At 38.4% G+C, this 22887-nt stretch overlaps 1 protein-coding gene across 6 annotated transcripts in view; it reads right to left on the minus strand.

Moving 5' to 3' along the window:
• Positions 1-234: 234 nt before the first annotated feature.
• The window catches only part of ZMYM4 (zinc finger MYM-type containing 4), a 155338-nt gene continuing 132685 nt past the window's right edge, over positions 235-22887 (minus strand). For all 6 annotated transcript variants that reach the window (XM_054496387.2, XM_063665995.1, XM_054496381.2 and 3 more), the window contains 8 exons: positions 22653-22747; positions 17069-17240; positions 16796-16891; positions 14096-14247; positions 8055-8166; positions 6455-6703; positions 3600-3729; positions 235-2710 (listed from right to left, as the gene is read on the minus strand). In XM_054496387.2, coding sequence (XP_054352362.1) covers positions 2503-2710; positions 3600-3729; positions 6455-6703; positions 8055-8166; positions 14096-14247; positions 16796-16891; positions 17069-17240; positions 22653-22747 — 1214 coding nt within the window. In that variant the 3' untranslated portion in view covers positions 235-2502. The remainder of the gene's footprint in view (positions 2711-3599; positions 3730-6454; positions 6704-8054; positions 8167-14095; positions 14248-16795; positions 16892-17068; positions 17241-22652; positions 22748-22887) is intronic.

The following is a 22887-nucleotide window of genomic DNA, read 5'->3' on the forward strand; positions in this document are numbered from 1 at the left end:
CAGTCAGTAAATTAGCTAGAAATGGGAACAAGTCTTTTGATGGAAAAAAAGAAATAAAAGAATTTGCAATGAAAGAATATGTTGACTGGACTACATAAAAAAAAAATTTCTTTCTTGGAAACTGCTCTCTTTCTTTGTAATTTTACTAACTGCTGGGTCATACCAATAAGGTCAATCAGAAAAAGAGATTTCAAATTCTTTTAAGACGTAAAGAAGAAGAACTCACCCATCAAATACAAATATACTATTTTATTCTAAGGGAATATTTCTGTGGTTTCTGCAAGGGGAAAACCTAAAAGTGGTTAAAAACCGAAAAAGAACAAAAAGGATGATTTAGATGTTTCTTTTTGTTTGATGTTTTTTTCTCCCCTGGAAAAAAAAATGTAATTTTACACAATTTTCATAAAATTAGAAAAGCAATAATCAGACACACACATCAACAGCTACACTTATGAGGAATGACCAATAATTAATCAATATTTTCTCTTATGAATAAATTTAGGGTTCTGGGCAACTCTGTGGACTAACATGCAAATGAAATCCTGATACAGTCATTTATCTGGGTATTGGGTGTTCTCAGTAAAAGATACAGATTTTTTTTTTCTGGTACTTCATAACAATTTATCTACTATGCTAACAATATTTGTTTTTTCATACAACTACAGAAGGGGAAAATGTTAGTGTTTATACAAACCATAAAATTCGTATAGTGGGGACTATTACACTTGCTATTTCTGGATAGTTTATTGGCAGACTTATCAGACAATCCAATTATTTGTCCTCCATATCAAACAAGGTATGGAGTAAGAAGTTTTCCAGTCAGAAATGACAAACACAGATGGAATTAATCATACAGAATCGGGGCGGATTTACTTCTTTCATACAGTTCTTGGTAACAAAAATGAGATTTGTTACAGGCAGAGGGACAGAACCATCAAGCACACAATGTCAAAAGGCCTACTTTTTTCATTTTAGTTTTACTTAAATGCCTTTTATTTGTTAAAAAAGAAATACACCTGCCACCCCCACCTAAAAAATGAGATACCCTGAAAAGTCTTTCAAGATTAAAATTTCTAAGAGGCTTTTTGACATCTCTCAGTTTTATCATAGCGTCAAATTAACCTTAGCTAAAGAAGTTCTGCAATTGGCAAACGTCATAAAAGCTTTGATTCCAAATTTTGTGGGGAAGAAACTGAGAATGGAGATGAGGGAGATGGACTGATATGCCACACACACCTATGACTTGCAATCCTCACAGAACTACTGAAACAGCTAGAGTTTGGAATAATGCTCTAAGACCTGCTTATGGATATGCAAGACAATGCCTTTGTATCCTCACCCCAGAATCCCTATTTTCAAGTTTCAAGGGCAACAAGGTCATCTTCCAAATGCTTTATATAGGAACCTAACTAGGACCTTTTCTATCATAATTCAGATAGCCAAGTAATACTGTATCTTTGTGGAATCACTCACAGGTTTGCCAGAGTAAGAAAAGAGACTATCCTTTTTGAAATGACAAGGGCCTCCAGAAACTGGTGCAAAAGACAAAATAAGAGGAACTGTTTGGGAAGCAGGGAGGTAAAACAATGGGAGAAAAGCTGCCATTGGGGAAAAAAAATGAAAATAAAAGGAGAACCCCCATTTCTCTGTACTACAGCTCAGGCTGTGAGACAGCAGCAATAAGGGCCCACACCCAGAGAAAGGGCATTTTAGTGGGTTTCTACAAACATTTCAAGACACTTGGGGTCTGATAGGCTCCACAGATTTTCTGTGTGCATAATTAGTTTGTGGAATATCATCCCCTTTACCTTAGTTTACCCACATCCAGACCCACCGCTGAGAAGGCTTGACCCAGAAAATGAAAGGGACACATTACTGTTAACAGCAGTGAAGGTCATTTTCCCTGATGTGAGGGGCCCATGGCAAAAGCTTCTGTCCTTCACGTGATTGGCTTGGCAGTGAAAATCAAAATCAATCAAGACCACTTCACTATCTTTTTTAAAAAGTTGAGTATTTTTATTGGGTCTTCAAATCTGGGTCCCACAGTCCTCATTTGATGTCACTCTTAGCTCTGTACTGATCTCTCCTCTGACTTTTACGGAGGGCTTGCCAAAGTAGCCTATTGCAGCCAAAGTTTCACTCCAAAGCTACCTCTCTAAGGTCTAAGGTTACTATGGTAGAGTTTTATACAACAGTTTTCCTTAAAAATATTCCACGATTTGTTACTCCCAAACAAAATAAGATTATGCACCACTCGGAGAAATTAGTCATTCTGAAGATGTCTAAGAACTATATCACTGCCAAAGAACATTTCTCAGTTCATATTCTTTCCTTCAATTTTCATTTGCACATCCACACTGTGGGGTTAACAAGTCATCTGTTTTCCATGATCTTATGGTCAAGTCAAGAGGACTTAGACTTATACATCGTTTTCCAACAGCTGGATGCATTCACAGTTTGGTGCATACCAATATGTATGAAAATAAGAACCTCACTTCCGTTTTAATCTGATAATTCAACATCGGAGTCTTCAGATTTGGCTTTGGCAAGTTCTTCATGTACCTCCCTCACCATGAGAATACGTGTTAACATGGTGTCCAGGGTTCCAGGGTCTATCGGGAATGTGGAGTACCACATGGGGCTATTCGGGACACAGGAGCGCTCAGGTTGAAGGTAAAACACATCATTCCTCTGCTTCACGCTTTCAGAACTATCCACAGGAAAAAAAAAAAAAAAGAAAAAAAAATTAGAAATCAGAGTACAGGAAATATGTACTATTCTTAAGTAAACTGAGGTTTTTGCCATTAAAAATAATTAAAAGTAACGGCAAAAACTGCAATTGTTTTTGCACCAACCCTAATATGGCTCTCCACCTTTCTCCATGGTGACTCACAATGGGGAAAGCAATGTACCCACAGAGATAGTTTACAGGAATATTTCCTCCCAGGAATCAACTGAAATCACAATGGATTGGAAGTGAGTATAAAGTTAATATAAGAAAAAGTGTAAATCATAAATTTTAGTACTTCAAACATTATTAAGAGCAACAAAAAAGTCAACTCACATGTGACACTATGGCTAAGCACCACATATTGGAAGTGCCCAATATCCTGGAATGAACTCCAAGGGCACTCAATACACATTATCAAAGGGCAAATGCAGCTATTACATTTCTTTCAGAAAAAAAAGTGTTACAACTCTAAAATCATAAAGTTCCTCTAAGAAAAGGACTACTTAGAAAATTTCAATTCCTTAAAAATTGTTTTTCTATTATAGCTTTAGTAAAACAAAATTTCTTTTCTATACAAATAACAAAATAACTACAGATTAGATACCACATAAAGGTTGTACAACAGTTGTAAAGATCAAACAATAGCAGCGATTCTTGCTTTTGAAGACATTTTCATAAAATAATTATGAAGACAAGGTAATTTGTTTTGTGGTTCAAAATCCACATAGATACGACAATGGGGAAAAAATCATGGTAAATCCTTGTCTAAAGCCATGGGCAAGCTACTTTTCTGATGTTCAAGCATCTGAAATCCAAAATATGTTAACTGCCTTCTGAGTGCACTACATTCAGTTCAGAGAAAGATTACCATTTTGACAGGTAAAACTCATAAAGTCGGACTGGGCATCTTAGTGGATTGTCAGTATTCTCTGCCATCTCCACCCCCACTGGAACCTCATCATCTTCATTTCGTTTCCTCTTGCCAACAGTCAGTTTATCTTGAGACAGGAAATAATAAGCAAAGGATTATATTAGAAAAGTCTATTCTTTGAGTCTCAAGACGCCAATGAGCTTTGCTTCGCAGCGAGAACTTTGTCATTTCCTCCCTTTCACTCACTCACACTCATTCAACAAATACTGAGTGCCTTTGAAGGTGCCAGACATTATTTTAAGTGCTGGGTTCTACGGCATTAAACAAAGTCCCTATCCTATGAATTTTATGCTTCCCTGCTCACCAAAGTGGGGGCACCATGACAAAAAGTATGACACTGGCACTGGAGAATGTCTCTATTCTGAGCCTGACTTTATTAATAAACTTTATTAGGCACAGGGTTCCTAAGACATAGCAAGATAAAGCAGAAAGAAGGGTTTCACATGTTTTTCTCCTACAGTAGAGATCAAGACAGAAGTTGCCATCTCTTTTTTTTTTTTTTGAGACGGAGCTTTGCTCTTCTTGCCCAGGATGGAGTGCAATGGCGCGATCTCCGCTCACTGCAACCTCCACCTCCCAGGTTCAAGCGATTCTCCTGCCTCAGCCTCCCAAGTAGCTGGGATTACAGGCGCCTGCCACCATGCCTGGCTAATTTTTTTTGTATTTTTAGTACAGACGGGGTTTCACCATGTTGGCCAGTCTGGTCTCGAACTCCTGACCTCAGGTGATCAGCCCACCTTGGCCTCCAAAGTGCTAGGATTACAGGCATGAACCACCGTGCCCGGCCGCCATCTCTCTTTTAAGAGACAGGGTCTCACTCTGTTGCCCAGCCTGAAGCATGATGGTATGATCACAGCAGCCTTGAATCTCCACAGCCTTGAACTCCTGGGTTCAAGTGATCCTCCCACCCCAGCCTTTGGAGTAGCTGGGACTACAGGTACAAGCCACCGAACTCAGCAGAAGCTGTCATCTCTGTGAGAATATTTCTACTGTGGGGCACTAGTACTGGGCATCTGCTCAAGTTTATTTGTTCGAATACTGTGAGAAATGGCATCTTTGTTGGGAAGAGAAATTATCAGCAGAGTTACTATTTGGTAAGAAAAGAACAAACCATTTTTCCCCAACAGTATTTTGCAGAGACCGAGCATTATATAAGGAAGTCAGGGTGAAGATATGGAAAGTGGGCTATTTCTTTCCCACTTTTTCCATTCACTCCTCAAGAGAACACTAGATGGACCCAAGGAAAAAAGGTTTTCTTTTTTTTTTTTGGGAGACAGGGTCTCACTCTGTTGCCCAGGTTAGAGTGCAGTGGCTCCATCACAGCTCACTACAGCCTCAAACTCCTGGGGTCAAGCAATCCTCCCGCATGAGCCTCCCAAAATATTGGGATTACAAGCCTGAGCCACTGCACTCAGCCTATATCTGCTCTTAACAACTGGTATAGGACTTTCCCCAGCTTCCTGCATTATTACTTTAACAAAATTCACCCATTTTCCATTTAGCAGCTACCTAAATAGAAAGACTTTGCTAGTTACTCACTTAGAAAACAAGCTGAATTTATTACTAATCATGTCAAGTACCTAATCAGCAAACAGGGAAACATTATGCACCTGCCTTTCCCTCCCCCAGTTAATACCAACTGAGGCCAGGCATGGTGGCTCACGCCTGTAATCCCAGCACTTTGAGAGGCAGAGGCGGGTGGATCACCTGAGGTCAGGAGTTCGAGACCAGCTTGCCCAACATGGTGAAACCCCGTCTGTACTAAAAATACAAAAATTAGCCAGGCGTGGTAGTGCACGCCTATAGTCCCAGCTACTCGGGAGGCTGAGGCAGGAGAATTGCTTGAACCTGGGAGGCGAAGTCTGCAGTGAGCTGAGATCACACCACTGCACTCCAGCCTGGGTGACAGAGTGAGACTTCATCTTAAATAAATAAATAAATAAATAAAAATCAATTGAGAGCACAAAGTGGGTTAAATATATATATAACTAAGCAAACAGGACATAGACATTAGGTGAAAAATAAAATCTTAGTAAATGAACAATTCAGAAAAAAGTTTACACAAAGTTGAACATCACAAATACAGATTTTAAGTTTCAGTGATTTAAATTCTCACATTCAAAAAATGTATTTCAGTCTTAGAAACTGATTTTGGGAAGTTCAGGACTTATGATTCTGTTCAAAAATAATAAATTTAATTTCTAATCCTATAATACCAAGATTAAGTTTTTGAACATTAAAAACAAACTGTTATTTAATAGGCTGTTTTTGAAATGCAAGACAATAAACCTTCTAATAAAATTGTCACTGCTATTATTCTATTGTGTACAAAAGCAGTACACTGTAGGTCAGCTTTTAAGTTCCTTCAGAATTTCACAATGTTAACTAAAAAGAGGGGCTCTGGTCAAAAAAAGATTTAGAAACAATGGACTAAAAGTTCTGCAGTTTCTTTTAACTAGTGATTGACTCATCTGGTGCTAGTAAATCAGTGATTCTCAACCCTGCTTGTATTTTTTAATTTCCTGAGAAGTTTTAAAATGCAGGCTATTCGAGCTCTACGCAATTAAATCAAAATTTCTACTTTAAAAGCCAATGAAAGTATACTGAAGCACGTGATTCCTCTCACTTTGAGGCCAGCCTTTGACCACTCTCTGACAATAGAGAAAAATATTCGAATGTTAAAGGTACACTCTTCCACGTCTAGCATTTATAATTACCTTTCTGCAGTAACTCCCTATTTTAGTACTACCACTAAGACTTCAAAGAGAAATCTGACAAACAGTATCCCATACCTGGTTCTGACTCCTGCTTCTGTAAAGGTGGGAAGAACCTCAGATATGTCATCTTGGTACTGTACTTCAGAGTCCTGGTCCGTCTCATCACATGGGCAAAGGAAAGCTTCAAGTGCTCAGTAACATTCTTTAGTTGGAAGTATTTGGTATTGAAGAAAAGGAGGGTGTTTAAAAGGACGATTGGTGAGTAAGCGCCCAGCTGTTTGCACTCCCACAAATGCTCTTCCTCAATGCGAGAGAACATGTAACCTAGACAGAAGAAGGGGTACAAGAAACAGTACTGAGCTCCTGCTAAAGAAGACTAAGTAATCTCTCAAATTCTAGGACAGGGAGATATAAAGAGAAAAACTGACTATTCCTCTTTCCTCTCTTCCTTATGCAGAAAACCAGAAAAGGCACCACAAAGAAAAAGGCAGATGATTCCACTCAAGTAGACACCGTTCGTGAGAGTCTCCTGAAACCGTTTTAATCTATTGATATTTTAGATTAGGGGTTAAGCTGTCTTTATAAAGGGCCAGAAAGTAAGTATTTGGGGATGTGTAGGCCATATAGGCTCTGAACAACACTGTTGCTGTAAAAACTAAGGAGCTGTAGAGAACACATAAACAGGCAGAGATATATGCCAGTAAAATTTATTTATAGTCATATAATTTTCTTTTCTTTTTTTTTGAGACAGGGTCTTACTCTGTCGCCCAGGCTGGAGTGCAGTGGCATGATCAGGGCTCACTGCAGCCTCAAACTCCTGGACTAGGTGCTTCTCCCACCTCATCCTCCTGAGTAGCTGGGACTACAGGCACCACCACCGTGCCCAGCTAATTTTTTGTAGAGACAGAGTTTCACCATGTTGCCCAGGCTGATCTTGAACCCCTGGGCTCAAGTGATCCTCCTGCCTCAGCCTTCCAAAGTCACACCTGGGACTACAGGTGTGAGCCACCACACCCAGCCATGAAATGAATATTTTTTTCACATGATGAAATAGGAATTCTTTAAAAAAATTTCCCCAACTATTTAAAAATGTAAAAGCAATTTTTAGCTCATAGACTGCAAAACAGGGAGCAGGCCAGACTTGGCCCATGGACCATAGTTTGCAAACTCCTGTTGGAGATCATTAAGCTTACTGTTAAAGGTGTTCTGCAGCCCAACAGAAAGGTGCATATATTACTAAGCACAACATTGAACCTCTTCATTCACCTCAGCCTGAGACCTGGAGTGAATTATGGACTTGTCTGATGACATCTGGTCAAAGATAATTCAACAACAGTTCAGTATACACACAAACTACCAAAAAAGGCCCACTGTTAGCAGATATGATAGGTGAAAGCTACACCAATGCTACCAGATCAAAAATGGCTTCTAAAAAGGTAAATGTAACTTCAAATTAGTTTATATTTTCTGCAATCAGTATCTATACATGTGCTATATGACTTGCACAGTTTTCCTAAAACAATCAACAATAAACCAAAGACCTTCTCCTCAGAAGTCCAAAGATGGTATAAATCTGGACAGAAATAAAAATGAACAATTTTTTTAAAGATAACCAAAAAACTTAAGTAATTTAAGAAAGCACATCATGAAAACAATAAAAAAAAAATCACCCTACCATTAGGAAGTATTGTAGGTTCCCATATTTTCAAGAGTTTGGTGAGTTCAATCATAAATCTGGAATAGGGCTCAGTAAAAATGTTATCTATTCTACCATTTTCAAACAGGTACTACAAGAAAAAAAGAAAATACACGTTGATAGAAAGAGAACATGCGTTCTTAAACAATTATTGTAAGAAATACAGTTTACCCTTAATTTTTGCCCTTACAATACTATAAACCATGTTCAACCTCTCAGTACTTTAGATAGTTGTTAAAACACTAGAATTCAAGCTAAAGCTCCTTTTCATGTTAACACATTATCTTCAGCACTGACCTTGCAAGGTAAAGTTCTTTTATTTCGTTTTAAAACACGGATGGTACAGAACAAGTATTATAAAGAACCCTTTACTTAGTTTCTAAAACTGACATACTAAAACTTGGTTCCAATGCACATGTTCCAAATCATGTTTTTCCTGATTCATAATGCGTATCTGCAGATGTGCTCTTTTGTTTTTTACCCTAGATACAAGATCATTTCTTGCAATAACACAGTTAGCTAATGTCAGTTCACCTGAGGAAACCCAAATTTAAAAACTATTTATTTGGAGCCTTCTAACTACAGTTCTCAACTCTGCCCCACAACCTAGCCCTCAAAAAAGTTCAAGTCTAATTATAGGACATTGAACTATGTTAATTATAACCATTAACAACCATATCATAGGCTAGAACAAAAAGAATGCCTACAGTTTAAAAATGTATTGAGCCAGGAATGGTAATCCCAGTGCTTTGGGAGGCCACGGTGAGAGGATCACTTGAGGTCAATAGTGCAAGACTAGCCTGGGCAACACAGTGAGACCCATCTCTACAAAAAATTTAAAAACAAATAGCCAGGGGTCGTGGTACATGCCTGTAGTCCTAACTGCTTGGGAGTCTGAGGCAGGAGGGTTGTTTGAACCTGGGAGTTTGAGACTGCAGCAAGCTATGATCATATCACTGCACTTCAGCCTGGGTAACAGAGTAAGACCCCGTCTCTTTTAAAAAGTACTGACGGCCCAGGTCAGATGAAATCAATTGAGACAGGGACACACCATGAGTGGTAACAGAATCCAAGGCAGCAGGTAATTACATGATAAAAGTATTTTGGTGTTTTTAAGGTTTAGTATTTTTAATTTATATTTCCATGGCTATCCTGGTTTCTTGCATTTCTATATATGATTTGGAGAAAATTATTTCCGTTTAAATTTATTCTGGCTAACAAAAATTACCACTTCAATAGGCATTTTTATGAGGCCTCCTCAAAGGCAATTTATGAACTTATTGTCAGATTACAGTTTGTTGTTCAATAGTATTCTTCTTTTTCTTCTTTTAATATAGTCACTTTCAAGCTTAAAAATATATCTTCGTTATTGAAAAAGTTCAAAATAAAGAAAAAGTAGACTATTCAAACTCATCACACAAAGTCAACTACTATTCATATGCAAAAATATTTCCAATCTTTAAGAAATTCCTTTATGCAAAAGTGAGTTTTGTACAGTTACAGAAATATATCAGTACATATAACACAACATACATGTTGTTTAAAAAAAGTCTCTTCCCCCTTAACCAGGAACAAGACAAGAATGCCTATCCTTGCCATTCTTCATCAACACTGTACCGCGAATCCTAGCAGAGCAGCCAGGCAAGAAAAATAAATATAACACATTCAAATAGGAAAGGAAGAAGTAAAATTATCTCTAGTTGCAGGTGACAGAATCCTATATATAGAAAATCCTAGAGAATACACAGAAAAATGAATTATTAGAGCAATAAGTGAATCCAGCCAAGTTGCAGCATATAAGCAATACACAAAAATCAGTTGTATTTCAAGCTAGCAATGAACAATCCAAACAGGAAATTAAGAAAGTCCCGCTAGGCGCGGTGGCTCATGCCTGTAATCCCAGCACTTTGGGAGGCCAAGGCGGGCGGATCACGAGGTCAGGAGATCGAGACCATGGTGAAACCCTGTCTCCACTAAAAATACAAAAAAAAAAAAAAAAAAAATTAGCTGGGCGCGGTGGCGGGCACCTGTAGTCCCAGCTACTCCAGAGGCTGAGGCAGGAGAATGGCGTGAACCCGGGAGGCGGAGCTTGCAGTGAGCCGAGATTGCGCCACTGCACTCCAGCCTGGGCAAGAGTGAGACTCCGTCTCAAAACAAAAACAAAAACAAAAACAAAAAAAAACAAGTCCCATGTTTACCAAAGCATCAAGAAGAATAAAATACTTGAGAAGAAATGTAACCAAAATGATGTAAGACTTACACACTTAAAACCACAAAAAACTGCTGAAAGCAAAAATTAAAGAACAAGTAAATAAATGGAAAGACATCCTGTAGTCACAGATCAGAAGATTTAATAATGTTAAAATGGCAATATTCTCCAAATCAATTTATAGATTCACTTATCAAAATCCAACGGCCCTTTTTTGCAGAAATGGAAAAACCCATTCTAAAACTGACATAGAATTTCTTTTTTTTTTTTTTTTTTTTAGATATTTAATTCTTTTTTTTTTTTTTGGTACTGAAGAGGTATTTAATAAATATTGAATGAACATATTAAGAAACAGGTGCAAAGCTTTTACAAGGTATTCAATTTCAATATCAATTCATAAAATATGAAAACTGACATAGAATTTCAAAGGATCTTGAAGAGCCAAAAGAATTTTGAGGAACCACACTTTCTGATTTCAAAACTTACTACAAAGCTATAGTGTAAGTTTCAAAACTGTGTACTGCCCTAAAAATAGCCATCTATAGAAAAATGGATTAGGGCCGGGTGCAGTGGCTCACGCCTGTAATCCCAGGTCACAAGGTCAGGAGATCGAGACCATCCTGGCTAACACAGTGAAACCCCATCTCTACTAAAAATACAAAAAAAATTAGCCGGGCATAGTGGCGGGCGCCTGTAGTCCCAGCTACTCGGGAGGCTGAGGCAGGAGAATGGTGTGAACCCGGGAGGCAGAGCTTGCAGTGAGCCGGGATCGAGACTCCATCTCCAAAAAAAAAAAAAAAAAAGAAAAATGGATTAGAACTGAGTGTCCAAATTAAACCCATCTATATTTGGTCAAAAGATTTTCTACAAGGGTATCAAGCCCATACAATGGGTAAAGAACAGTCTCTTCAACAAATGGTGCTGAGAGAACTGGATAATCACATACAAAAGAATGAAGGTAGACCTAGCTCATACCAGATACAAAAATTAACTCAAAATAAATCAGCGACCTAAATATAAGAGCTAAAATCATAAAACTCTCTGAAGAAAAGAGGATTAAATCTTCATGCCCTTGAATGTGGCAACGGATTCCTAGATATAACACCAGGAGCACAGGCAATAAAAAGAAAAGAAAAGGAAGAACAAAAAAGAAACTGAACTTCATTAAAATAAAAAAAATTTGGCCGGGCACGGTGGCTCACGCCAGTAATCCCAGAACTTTGGGAGGCCGAGGTGGGCAGATCACGAGGCCAGGAGATCCAAACCATCCTGGCTAATACGGTGAAACCCCGTCTCTACTGGAAAAAAAAAAAAAAAAAATGAGCCAGGTGTGGTGGCAGGCGCCTGTAGTCCCAGCTACTCAGGAGGCTGAGGCAGGAGAATGGCGTGAACCCGGGATGCAGAGCTTGCAGTGAGCCGAGATAGCGTCACTGCACTCCAGCCTGGGCAACAGAGCGAGACTCCGTCTCTAAATAAATAAATAAATAAATAAATAAATAAATAAATAAATATTTGTTATTCAAAGTACACTACACCAAGAGAGTGAAAAGAAAATCCAGAGAATGGGAGAAAATGTTTGCAAATCACATATCTGATAAAAGTTTAATATCTAGAATATATATAGTTTCTACAACACAATGACAAAAAGACAATTCAATTAAAAATTAGGCAAAGGACTTGATATAGTTTAGATACTTGTGCCTTCCAAACCTCATGTGGAGATTTGATCCTTAATGTTGGCAGTGAGGCCCTGATCTCTCATGACTGGCTTGATGCCCTCCTCCTAGTAATGAAGTTCTCCCTCTATTAGTTATTGAGAGATCTGATTGTTAAAAAGAGCCTGACACCTCATCCTCACTCTCTTGCCATGAGACGCCTGCTCCCCCTTCACCTTCTGCCATGATCATATGATGCCATGATTGGAAGCTTCCTGAAGTGCTCACCAGAAGCAGATGCTGGCGCCATGTTTCTTGTACAGCCTGCAGAACCATAAGCCATGATTCTGCATGAGATTTTTTTTTTTTTTTTTTGAGACAGAGTCTTGTTCTGTCACCCAGGCTGAAGTGCAGGGGCACAATCTTGGCTCACTGCAACCTCTGCCTCCTGGGTTCAAGCGATTCTCCTGCCTTAGCATTCCGAGTAGCTGGGACTACAGGCACGTGCCACCACGCCCAGCTAATTTTTGTATTCTTAGTATAGACAGGGTTTCACCATGTTGGCCAGGCTGGTCTCGAACTCCTGACCTCGTGATCTGCCTGCCTCGGCCTCCCAAAGTGCTGGGATTACAGGCGTGAGCCACCGCACCCGGCCAAGAATTTCTTTATAAATTACCCAGCCTCAGGTACTCCCCTATGGCAATACAGACTAAGACAGGACTTAAATAGACATTTCTCCAAAGAAGGTATACACATGGTCAAAAATTACACGAAAAGATTCCCAATGTCATTAGGAAAATGCAAATTAAAAACACAATGAGATATCATTTCATACCCACCAGGATGGTTGTTTAAAAAAAAAAGACAGAAATTAACAAATGTTAGCAAGAATGTGGAGATACTGGAATCTTCATACACTGCTGCTGGAAATGTAAAATGGTGCTGCCACTTTGGAAAACAGTTCAGTAGTTCCTCAACAACTCAGTCATAGTTACAAGACTCAGTAATTCCACTCCTAAGCATATGTGGCAAAAGAATTGAAAATAGGTGTTCAAACAAAAACCTGTACATGAATGTTCACAGCAGCGTATTCACAATCACCAAAAGGTGGAACCTCAAATGTCCATCAGTGGATGAACAGATAAGCAACATGTGGTATATCCATATGATAGAATATTATTCAGCCATAAAAAGGAATGCTATATTGATTCATGCTAAAACATGGATAAACCTTGAAAACATAATGCTAAGGGAAAGAAACCAGACATAAAAGGCCACATAGTGTGTGAATCCACTGATACGAAATATCCAGAATAGGCAAGTCCAGAGAGACAGAAAGCAGATTTATAGTTGCCAGGGATGGGTGGAGGGAGTAATGGGGAGTGACTACTAAATGGGTTTGAGGTTTCCCTTTGGAGTCATAAAGTTGCAGAATAGACAGTGGTGATGACTGCACATTAAGAATGTACTTATTAGTCCTACTGAATTGCAAACTTTAAAATGGTAAATTTTATGTTATGCATATTTTCCCATAACAATCACACTATATATATAATTCTGCAAGTTACTTTTTTTGTGTTTTTCCTCAGACAGGTTCTCACTCTGCCACCTAGGCTGGAGCTCCAATGGCTTACTGCAGCCTTAAACTCCTGGGCTCAGGTGATCCTCCTGCCTCCGCCTCCTGAATAGCTGGGAGTGGAGGCGTACACCACCATACCTGGCTAATTTTTTATTTTTTGTAGAGACAGTGTCTCCCTTTGTTGCCCAGGCTGGTCTTGAATCACTGGCCTCAAGTGATACTCCCATCTCAGCCTCCCAAAGTGCTAGGAATACAGGCGTGAGCCACCACACCTGGCCCTGCAAGTTACTTTTTAAAATATATGCCTCTAAGAATTTCCTAGGTCAATAAATACAGAAGCAAGCCATTCCTTTTTAAATATTTTACAGTATTGCACAGTACGGACATATTATAATTGACTGATCCACAAAGCTTGATTAACACTTGAGCGGTTTCCAATTTGTTGTTGTTAAAAACAATGTTCCAATGAAAATACCAGTATATATCTGAGTGTGTACACGTGCATGTAATTTCTGTGGGGACATATTCTGGTCAATGGATTTGCTAGGTTGAAGAATCCATATGTGTAACTTGATACCTGTTGAATTCCAAGGCACAAGTATAAGATACTGTCTGGATCATATTTTTCACCATTTGGTCTCCGCACCTCTTGGATAAACTGGCATAAGCCCAAACTCAACTCAGCAAAAGTGCAGGACAGAATGTCTTCCTTCAGCTTGATAGAGCGGACTGTGGAAAGGTAGAAAACATCTGAAACATTAACTTTTAACAAACATAGTAGCATTACTTGATTAACCGAATAAATATTGAACACTACTGTGCCCCAGGCACTGCGATGCAGACTAGTGGGTATATGGATTAAAGATAGATTCTGATCTCAAGTCTACTTCAGTTAGGGAAATAAAGACCAGTGCATATGGTGCAATACATGCTATGATAGAGGCTTTCTTTAAATGGCATTCTATGAAAGCAAATGAGGGCTATCCAACAGGGAAGAGTCAGGTTAGATTCTGGGAAACATGATACTGGAGCTAGACCTTAAAAGGTGAGGAAGAGTTAAACAGGTAGACAGGTAAAGAATTCCAAACTGAAGATACACCAAAAGGCTTCCCAAAGTAGAGTCCACAAAACACTAGTCTTATGTGAGAGCTGGAGAACACTGGGTTTCTAAGATTTGATATTCAGAAAACATAAGATACTATATTTGTCTCTGAAGAATTCACAGTGCTTAATGGTACATTAAAGACTCTGAGCATATCTGCAAAAAAGAAAGCTATTCAACTTTCTTTTTCTTTTCTTTCTTTTTTTTTTTTTTTTTTTTTTGAGATGGAATTTCACTTTTATTGCCCAGGCTGGAGTGCAATGGCACAATCTCGGCTCACTGCAAACTCCGCCTGCCGGGTTCAAGTGATTCTCCTATCTCAGCCTCCTGAGTAGCTGGGAGTCAGCCGTGCACCACCACGCCCAGCTAATTTTGTATTTTTAGTAGAGATGGTGTTTCTCCATGTTGGTCAGGCTGGTCTCGAACTCCCAACCTCTGGTGATCCGCCTGCCTCGGCCTCCCAAAGTACTGGGATTACAAGTGTAAGCCACTACACCCGACCAGCTGTTTAACTTTCTTCAGCTGATATTTATTTGAATACAGAACACCTCAAATAATGAATAACATCCTCTTGCCTTTGGAAATGCTAGAATACAGTATTCCCTTTGCTAGGTCACAGGTTGCAAAGGTTCAGGGGACTTGGGTGTATAGGACAAGGCAAGAAAGGCAGGTGGCGGCAGATCATGATCAGCCTCATTTCTCATATTAAGATTTTGCAGACAATGAGCTGAATTAATTTTGAGCAGGGGAGTTATCCAATTTGATTTGTAGAGGTCCTACTACAACATGTTGATCCACATTGTGGGGCCAAGATTAAAACACCCTTTCTAGTCATTGCTCTTCTGCATTGAGATAAGATTACATACACATGGGCTCCTGTGAGTTGGTTTTAGTTAAAGCAAGCGGTATCTCATGAGAGCACAGACCATGTTTGACTTTTTCACCCTAGTACCTAGCTTCATACCTGGTATATAAGAGATATTCAGTAAGTATTCTCTCAATGAAAGAGTGGTAGAAATGGGTTGCCATCCCCTGTAACAGCTGCATTTAGGCTTAGTAGTCTAAAGCAGTATTACCTCTCCATTTGCAGTATCACCCCTCCCTGGCTTTTTTTGTTTTATTTTTTTAGAGACAGGGTCTCGCTCTGATGCACAGGCTGGAGTGCAGTGGTGCAATCATAGCTCACTGCAGCCTCAGAACTCTTGGGCTTAGGAGTTCCTCCTGTTTCAGCCTCCTACAGTGCTGGGATTACAAGTATGAGCCACTGCACCCAGCAGGTTGCTCTTTTAACTTAAAACATGCTACTAGGCGGTTAATGGCCTAGTAAACCTCCACAACAGGAGTGTATTTACATAGCCTTGGAGCAGACAGATTACACTTGATCTATAGGAACTCAATGAGTTAGAAACTGCCCACAGCAGCAACTAAGTGCTCCAATAAGGACAGTTACTTGTGCCCCAAAACCAACAGGGTAGACTGGAGTGAAGCCAAGAGTGCATACAAATCACCTAGGTTTAAGACAGAAAGAAGATATAGTTGGAAAGTGGAATAAAATCAGGTTACATGGATATACTCATCCATTCTGCCCCATGTCATTCCATAAAGATTGTACAAGTATCTTACATAAAACACAAATTAAAAGCAAAAGATAAAGTGAAACAAAAATTTAGAATAGGGTGTCAAAAGCAGTGAAAAATGAAAACTAATGTGGGCCTGAAAATTATACACTGTTGCTTTATTTGAAATGTTCATGTAATACCAAATTTCCTGGCAGCTAAAGTGAAACCCACAAACATTGTCAGTTACATAGATCTCACTGTAAGGAAAAATTCCTACATTAGAAGCAAGACTTTTCCAGGTATTTTTCTTAAAAAAAAAATATATACTGGGCTCCACATGGATTACTATACAGACGCAGGGCTCAAGAAGACGTATTTTGAGGCACTTGCACAGTGTCAAAAATAAAACAAAATTCTGTATATTTGCATAATAAACTCAAGATCAGAAGACATAACCTTACCCTTATAACAACCTCCTTAAAATGGGATAAGATTAATTTCTCTTTCTAACCTTAAGACTCTAAATTTTAAATAATTTTAAATATTCAATTTACAAATTTAAATCCTCAATAATAATATAAATAATTCATACCAAATGGAGAGAAACAAATTTTACCTCTACAGCCTGGCTCTGAGGATTCTTGAGAGAGTACATGGTCTTGAGTACTTCCTAAGGGGTCAGAACGTGGGCTAGATGAGGCCTGTTCAACCCCTGACAAGGAGAGAAACAAAAGAAAAGTTTAAATAAAATAAAAATGTGGAAAAAATTAAGTAAAGCCCAAACCAAAGTTTTATGGGGTTTTTGACCTAAAATGTATCCCTTTTTCAGTAGATTATCTGTATATTTCCCCCTACCTAAATCAAGATACAATTCATGCTATGCACTTACCTCCACATTTTAGATCCCCCTGCTCTTCCTTGGCATTTTTCCACTGAACCCAGTTCTTCCAAGCATTTACCCCATACATGTATTTCAGTGTCATCCCGGACACTGAGCAGCCTTGAAAGGCTCCTTGAATAAGACTCCTGGGCTCCACAGCCACTATAGACTTCTTCCGTCCCTGTAAGAATTCCAAAAATTTACAGAACAAAAAATTTAGTTTTGGATTTTTAAGAGTCAGGGTTCTCAAAGCTGGAAAGGGTATACATTTGTAGAATAAAGCATTTAGTTTTACATCCTAAAGATTCAGAGTTCTTAGAGCAAGAAAGGGCTTTAGAGATTATTTAATCCAATCCATATGAGGAAGGAAGAAAGAAAAAGTTTAAATGCATAAGAGTACACTGTAATAATCACTAACATTTGGGTATTTACTATGTTCCAGATATAGACTCACCTGATGAGGTATGAATAACTATTATTACCACTCAAGTCTATTTAATGAAACATGTAAACAGATCATATTCTGTACTATAAAACAAGCCTCAACAAATTATCTAACTACAATGAAATTAAAATAGAAACCAATGATGCATAGATGTCCAAAAAAATCCTCCAAAATCATAAATTAAACAGCTCTATGGGTCAAAGAAGAAAGGACACATGCAATCACAAAACATTTTGAACTTAAAGGAAAATGAAAATAAAATTTACCAAAATTTCTGTGATGGAACTAAAGCAGTACTTAAAGGGACATTTGTAGTATTAAAATGTTTCAATAAGAAAATTTTTAAAAAGTCTATAATCCATAACCTAAGCTTCTATATTAAGAAACTAGAAAAGGAAGGCCAAGTGGAATGGCCCATACCTGTAATGCCAGCACTCTGGGAGGCCTAAGTGGGCAGACTGAGCCCAGGAGTTTGAGATCAGCCTGGGCAACATGGCAAGACCCCGTCTCTACAAAAAATTAAAAAATTAGCCAGGCATGGTGGCACACATCTGTAGTCGCAGCTACTTGGGAGACTGAGGTTTAAGGATCACCTGAGCCCGGGAGGTTGAGGCTGCAGTGAGCCATGATTACGCCACCGCACTCCAGCCTGGGTGACTGAGTGGAGACCCTGTCTAAAAACAAACAAGCCAAAAACCAGAAAAGGAAATCCAAATTAAAACCCAGGCTGGGTGCAGTGGCTCACGCCTGTCATCCCAACACTTTGGGAGGCTGAGGCAGGTGGATCACTTGTGACTCTCATGCCAATAAATTAAACAACTTAGATGAAATGGACAAACTTCTTGAAAGATTAATTAAACTTACTCTAGAAGAAACAGATAACCTAAATAGCCATAAAAACAGCATTTATAACTTAAAACCCTCCCACAAAAACTCCATTCCCAGATGGATTAAATTCTATCATAGTTAAAGAAATTATACAAATTCTATCATAGTTAAAGAAATTATACAAATAGAAGAAAAAGAAATATTAACTAATTTTATAATGTCACCATTACCCTGATACCAAAACCAGTCATAAAGTACAGATAAATATGTCTTGAACAGGGACACTTAAAACCTTCACAGGGCCGGCCACAGCGGCTCACGCCTATAATCCCAGCACTTTGGGAGGGTGAGGTGGGTGGATCACTTGAGGCCAGGAGTTCAAGACCAGCCTGGCCAACATGGTGACACCCCATCTCTACTGAAAATACAAAAATTAGCCAGGCATGGTGGTGGGCACCTGTAATCCCAGCCACTTGGGAGGCTGAGGCAGGAGAACTGCTTGAACCTGGGAGGTGGAGGTTACAGTGAGCCGAGATCACGCCATTGCACTCGAGCCTGGGCGGCAGAGTGAGACTCTGTCTCAAAACAGAACAACAACAACAAAAAACCTTCGCAGAATATTAGCAAACCAAATCCAGCAACAAAAAAAATAATAAATACAGAAAAAAGTAGGGTTTATCCCAGGAATGGAAGGTTAATCATTTGAAAAAATCAATGTATTTCACCATTTTAACAGATTTAAAAAAAGGAAAACCAGATAATCACCTCAAAAGATGCAAGAAATACACCTGAGGAAGTTCAATACCCAATCATGATTTTAAAAACTTTCAGCAAATTAAAAGGAGAAGGGTAACTTCCTCAATCTGATAGAAACCACCTATGAGAAACCTACAGGTAACATCATACTTACTGTTGCAAGACTTTTTTCACCGTAAGGTTAGGAATAAGGCAAAAAGGTCTGCTCTCACTACTAATATTCAACATTGTACTGAAGATACTAGCTAGTTCAATAAAACAAGAAAAAGAAGGAAAGAAAATGCATTCAGATTACAAAGGAAAAAGTAAAACTGTCTTTATTCACAGATAATATGATTGTCTAGGTAGAAAATCCTAAGGATTTTAGTTGAGCAAAGTCACAGGACACAAAGTAAATACATGAAAATTACCTATATTTCTTTTTTTTTATTTCTAAGATAAATATCATAGAAGAAAAAATTATCTGTATTTCTATATACTAGTAAGGAACACGAAAAATGAAATTGTTTTTCTTTTTTTTGAGACAGGGTCTCGCTCTGTCGCCCAGACTAGAATGCAGTGGCATGATCAGGGCTTACTGCAGCCTTGATCCCCTAGGCTCAAGCAATTCTCCCAGCTCAGCCCTCCAAGTAGCTGGGACCACCAGCATGCGTCACCATGCCCAGCTAATTTTTAAAATTTTTAGTAGAGATGGGGTCTCACTACATTGCCCAGGCTGGTCTCAAACTCCTGGGCTCAAGCAATCCTTCTGCCTTAGCCTCCCAAAGTACTAGGATTATAGGTGTGAGTCACTGTGCTCAGTGAAAAATGAAATTTAAAAATAATACTATTTACAACAGCATCAAAATATCTTAAATACTTATGAAATAAACCTAACAGAATATTAGGAGACTTGTAACGGAGACTATTCCATGTTTCCACATTAGAAGACTCAACATTCCTAAAATGTCAATTCTGTCTCTCTGGATTCAGGACAGCCCCAACTGAAATTCTAGCAGGCTTTTTTTTTTCCTAAAGAAATTGACAAGTTAATTCCAAAATGTATATAGACATGCAAATGACAATTTTAAGAAGAACAAAGCTGGAAGATTTACACTCTTAATTTCCAGGCTCACTGTAAAATCACAGTAATCAGGACAGTTGGTACTGGTATAAAAATAGACATATAAGTCAATAGAACAGAATACAGAGTTTCAGAAACAAACTGACACATACATATATGATTGACTTTTAACAGAGTTGCCAATGTAATTCAATGGGGAATGAATAGTCTTTTTCAAGGGCAGTGCTGGAACAACTGGATGTCCATATGCAAAAAATGAACCTTGACCCTTGCCTCAACTCATATATAAAAATTACCTCAAAATAGATCACAAACATAAAAGTTAAAACTATAAAACTTCTAGAAGAAAATGTAAGAGAATGTCTTCGTTACTATGAGTTAGGCAAAAATTTTTAGATGAGGTATTAAAAAGCACAATCCATAAAATAACAAATTGATAAAAGGGACTTCCTCAAAATCAAAATCTCATATTCATCATTAAGAAAATAAAAAAGGAAGTAACAAAATAGGACCAAACGTTGATTTGATAAAGAAATTATGTCCACAGTAAAGAATACTTACAACTCAGCAAGATGACAACCAACCCAATAAAAAAATGAAAAAAAAAGTGCAAAAGCTGTGAATGAACACTTTACCAAATAAGACACATGAATGGCAAATACATATATGAAAAGATGCTCAACATCATTAATCATTAGGGAAAAACAAATTAAAACCATAATGAGGTACCACTATACATTGACTAGAATGGCTGAAATTAAAAATCAACAATACCAAGTGTTAGCAAAGTCATGGAGCAGATGGAACTCTCATACATTGCTGGTGGGACTGCAAAATGGTACATCTCCTTTGGAAAACAGTCTGGCAGCTTTCTTATAAAGTTAAAAATACACATAGGATAAAACCTAGCAATCTCATTCCTAGATCTTTTTCCTCAAGAGAAATGAAAACATATGTTCACACAAAGATTGATACTAAGATGTTCATAACATTTTGAGTAAGTTTTATTCAAAATAGACCCAATCTGGAAACAACCCAAATTTTTATCACCTGTTAAACAGCTGAACAAATTGTAGTTTGTCCATATAATGAAATACTACTCAGAAATAAAAAGGAATCAACTACTGGGACATGAAATAACATGGATAAATCTCAAAAACATTATGCTAAGTAAAAGAACTTATACACAGAAGACTACATATTATAGGATTCCATTCATGTGAAATTTCAGAAAAGGCAAAGCAGTGGCATTCTGCATCAATCTGCACAGTAGATCCTTGGTTGTCAGCAGCCAGAGGGGCTGACTGCAAAAGGTCACAGTGGAACTTCTTGCTAAGTGGAATTGTTCATGATTGTGGTGGTAATTACATAACATATACATTAGTTGAAGGCCATCAAAATGTACACTCAGAACTTATAAATGTTTTAATGTAATTATACAATAGGGCTAATTTTAAAAATAAAGCTATTATTCTTTCAACTTTCTATAGGAAAGCCCTGTCAATGTGAAAAACAGCCATGTGAACTTCACTATTTTACTATACTACAAAAATAGTGAACTGGCCAGGTGCGGTGGCTCACGCCTGTAATCCCAGCACTTTGGGAGGCCGAGGTGGGTGGATCATGAGGTCAGGAGATTGAGACCATCCTGGCTAACATGGTGAAACCCCGTCTCTACTAAAAATACAAAAAAATTAGCCAGGCGTGGTGGCAGGCACCTGTAGTCCCAGCTACTCAGGAGGCTGAGGCAGGAGAATGGCCTGAACCTGGGAGGCGGAGCTTGCAGTGAGCCAAGATCATGCCACTGCACTCCAGCCTGGGCGACAGAGGGAAACTCTGTCTCAAAAAAAAAAAAAAAAAAAAAATAGTGAACTACTCAGTATTTTTTATTTTTATTTATTATTACTTTTTTTTTTTTTTGAGACAGAGTCTTGCTCTGTTACCCAGGCTGGAGTGTAGTGGTCTGATCTCGGCTCACTGCAAGCTCCGCCTCCCGGGTTCAGGCCATTCTCCTGCCTCAGCCTCCCGAGTAGCGGGGACTACAGGCGCCTGCCACCATGCCTGGCTAATTTTTTTGTATTTTTAGTAGAGACAGGGTTTCACCATGTTAGCCAGGATGGTCTCGATCTCCTGACCTCGTGATCCGCCTGCCTCGGCCTCCCAAAGTACTCAGTATTATAACATGAAAAAAGAGCTAAATTTAGAGGCTGTTCAAAAAGATAAAAGCGTAAAAAATAATTATAAAAAGTTTTTTAAAGTAAACAAAGCAATATAAAAGAAAACCCTTAACTACAGAAACAAAAAAGTTCCTACTGAAAGAAATGTAAATAAAATATATGGTTCTTGAATTCAAAAAACAAAAGTATAAAATTACGAGGTTGCAAAATAACATGTGGAACTACCTGACTCTGGCTGTTACAGAGTTTTGACAGCAGCAGGAACTAAATAATGCTTGTAGAATGAAGGAAAGAAAAGTCTAGAAAAGTTAAGCTGCAGCTTACTCTTCGTCTGGGTTGGGGGAAGCCATCTCTGTGTCGTCGTCTTGTTCGGGAACGTGCCTGGATTCCCTGTCCTTTATTAAGTGGGTCAAAGGATTCTATAATAATCAGCAGAAAGGACAACATGAGGTAAATAACTCACAAATTTAAATAAAGACTTAGACTAGGAAAGAAATATCAGGTAATCATCACTATATTCATTCGTTTGTTTGTGATAAAATAAGAATTCCACTTATAG

The sequence above is a fragment of the Pongo pygmaeus genome, chromosome 1 (genome assembly GCF_028885625.2).
Source record: "Pongo pygmaeus isolate AG05252 chromosome 1, NHGRI_mPonPyg2-v2.0_pri, whole genome shotgun sequence".
NCBI lineage: Eukaryota > Metazoa > Chordata > Mammalia > Primates > Hominidae > Pongo > Pongo pygmaeus.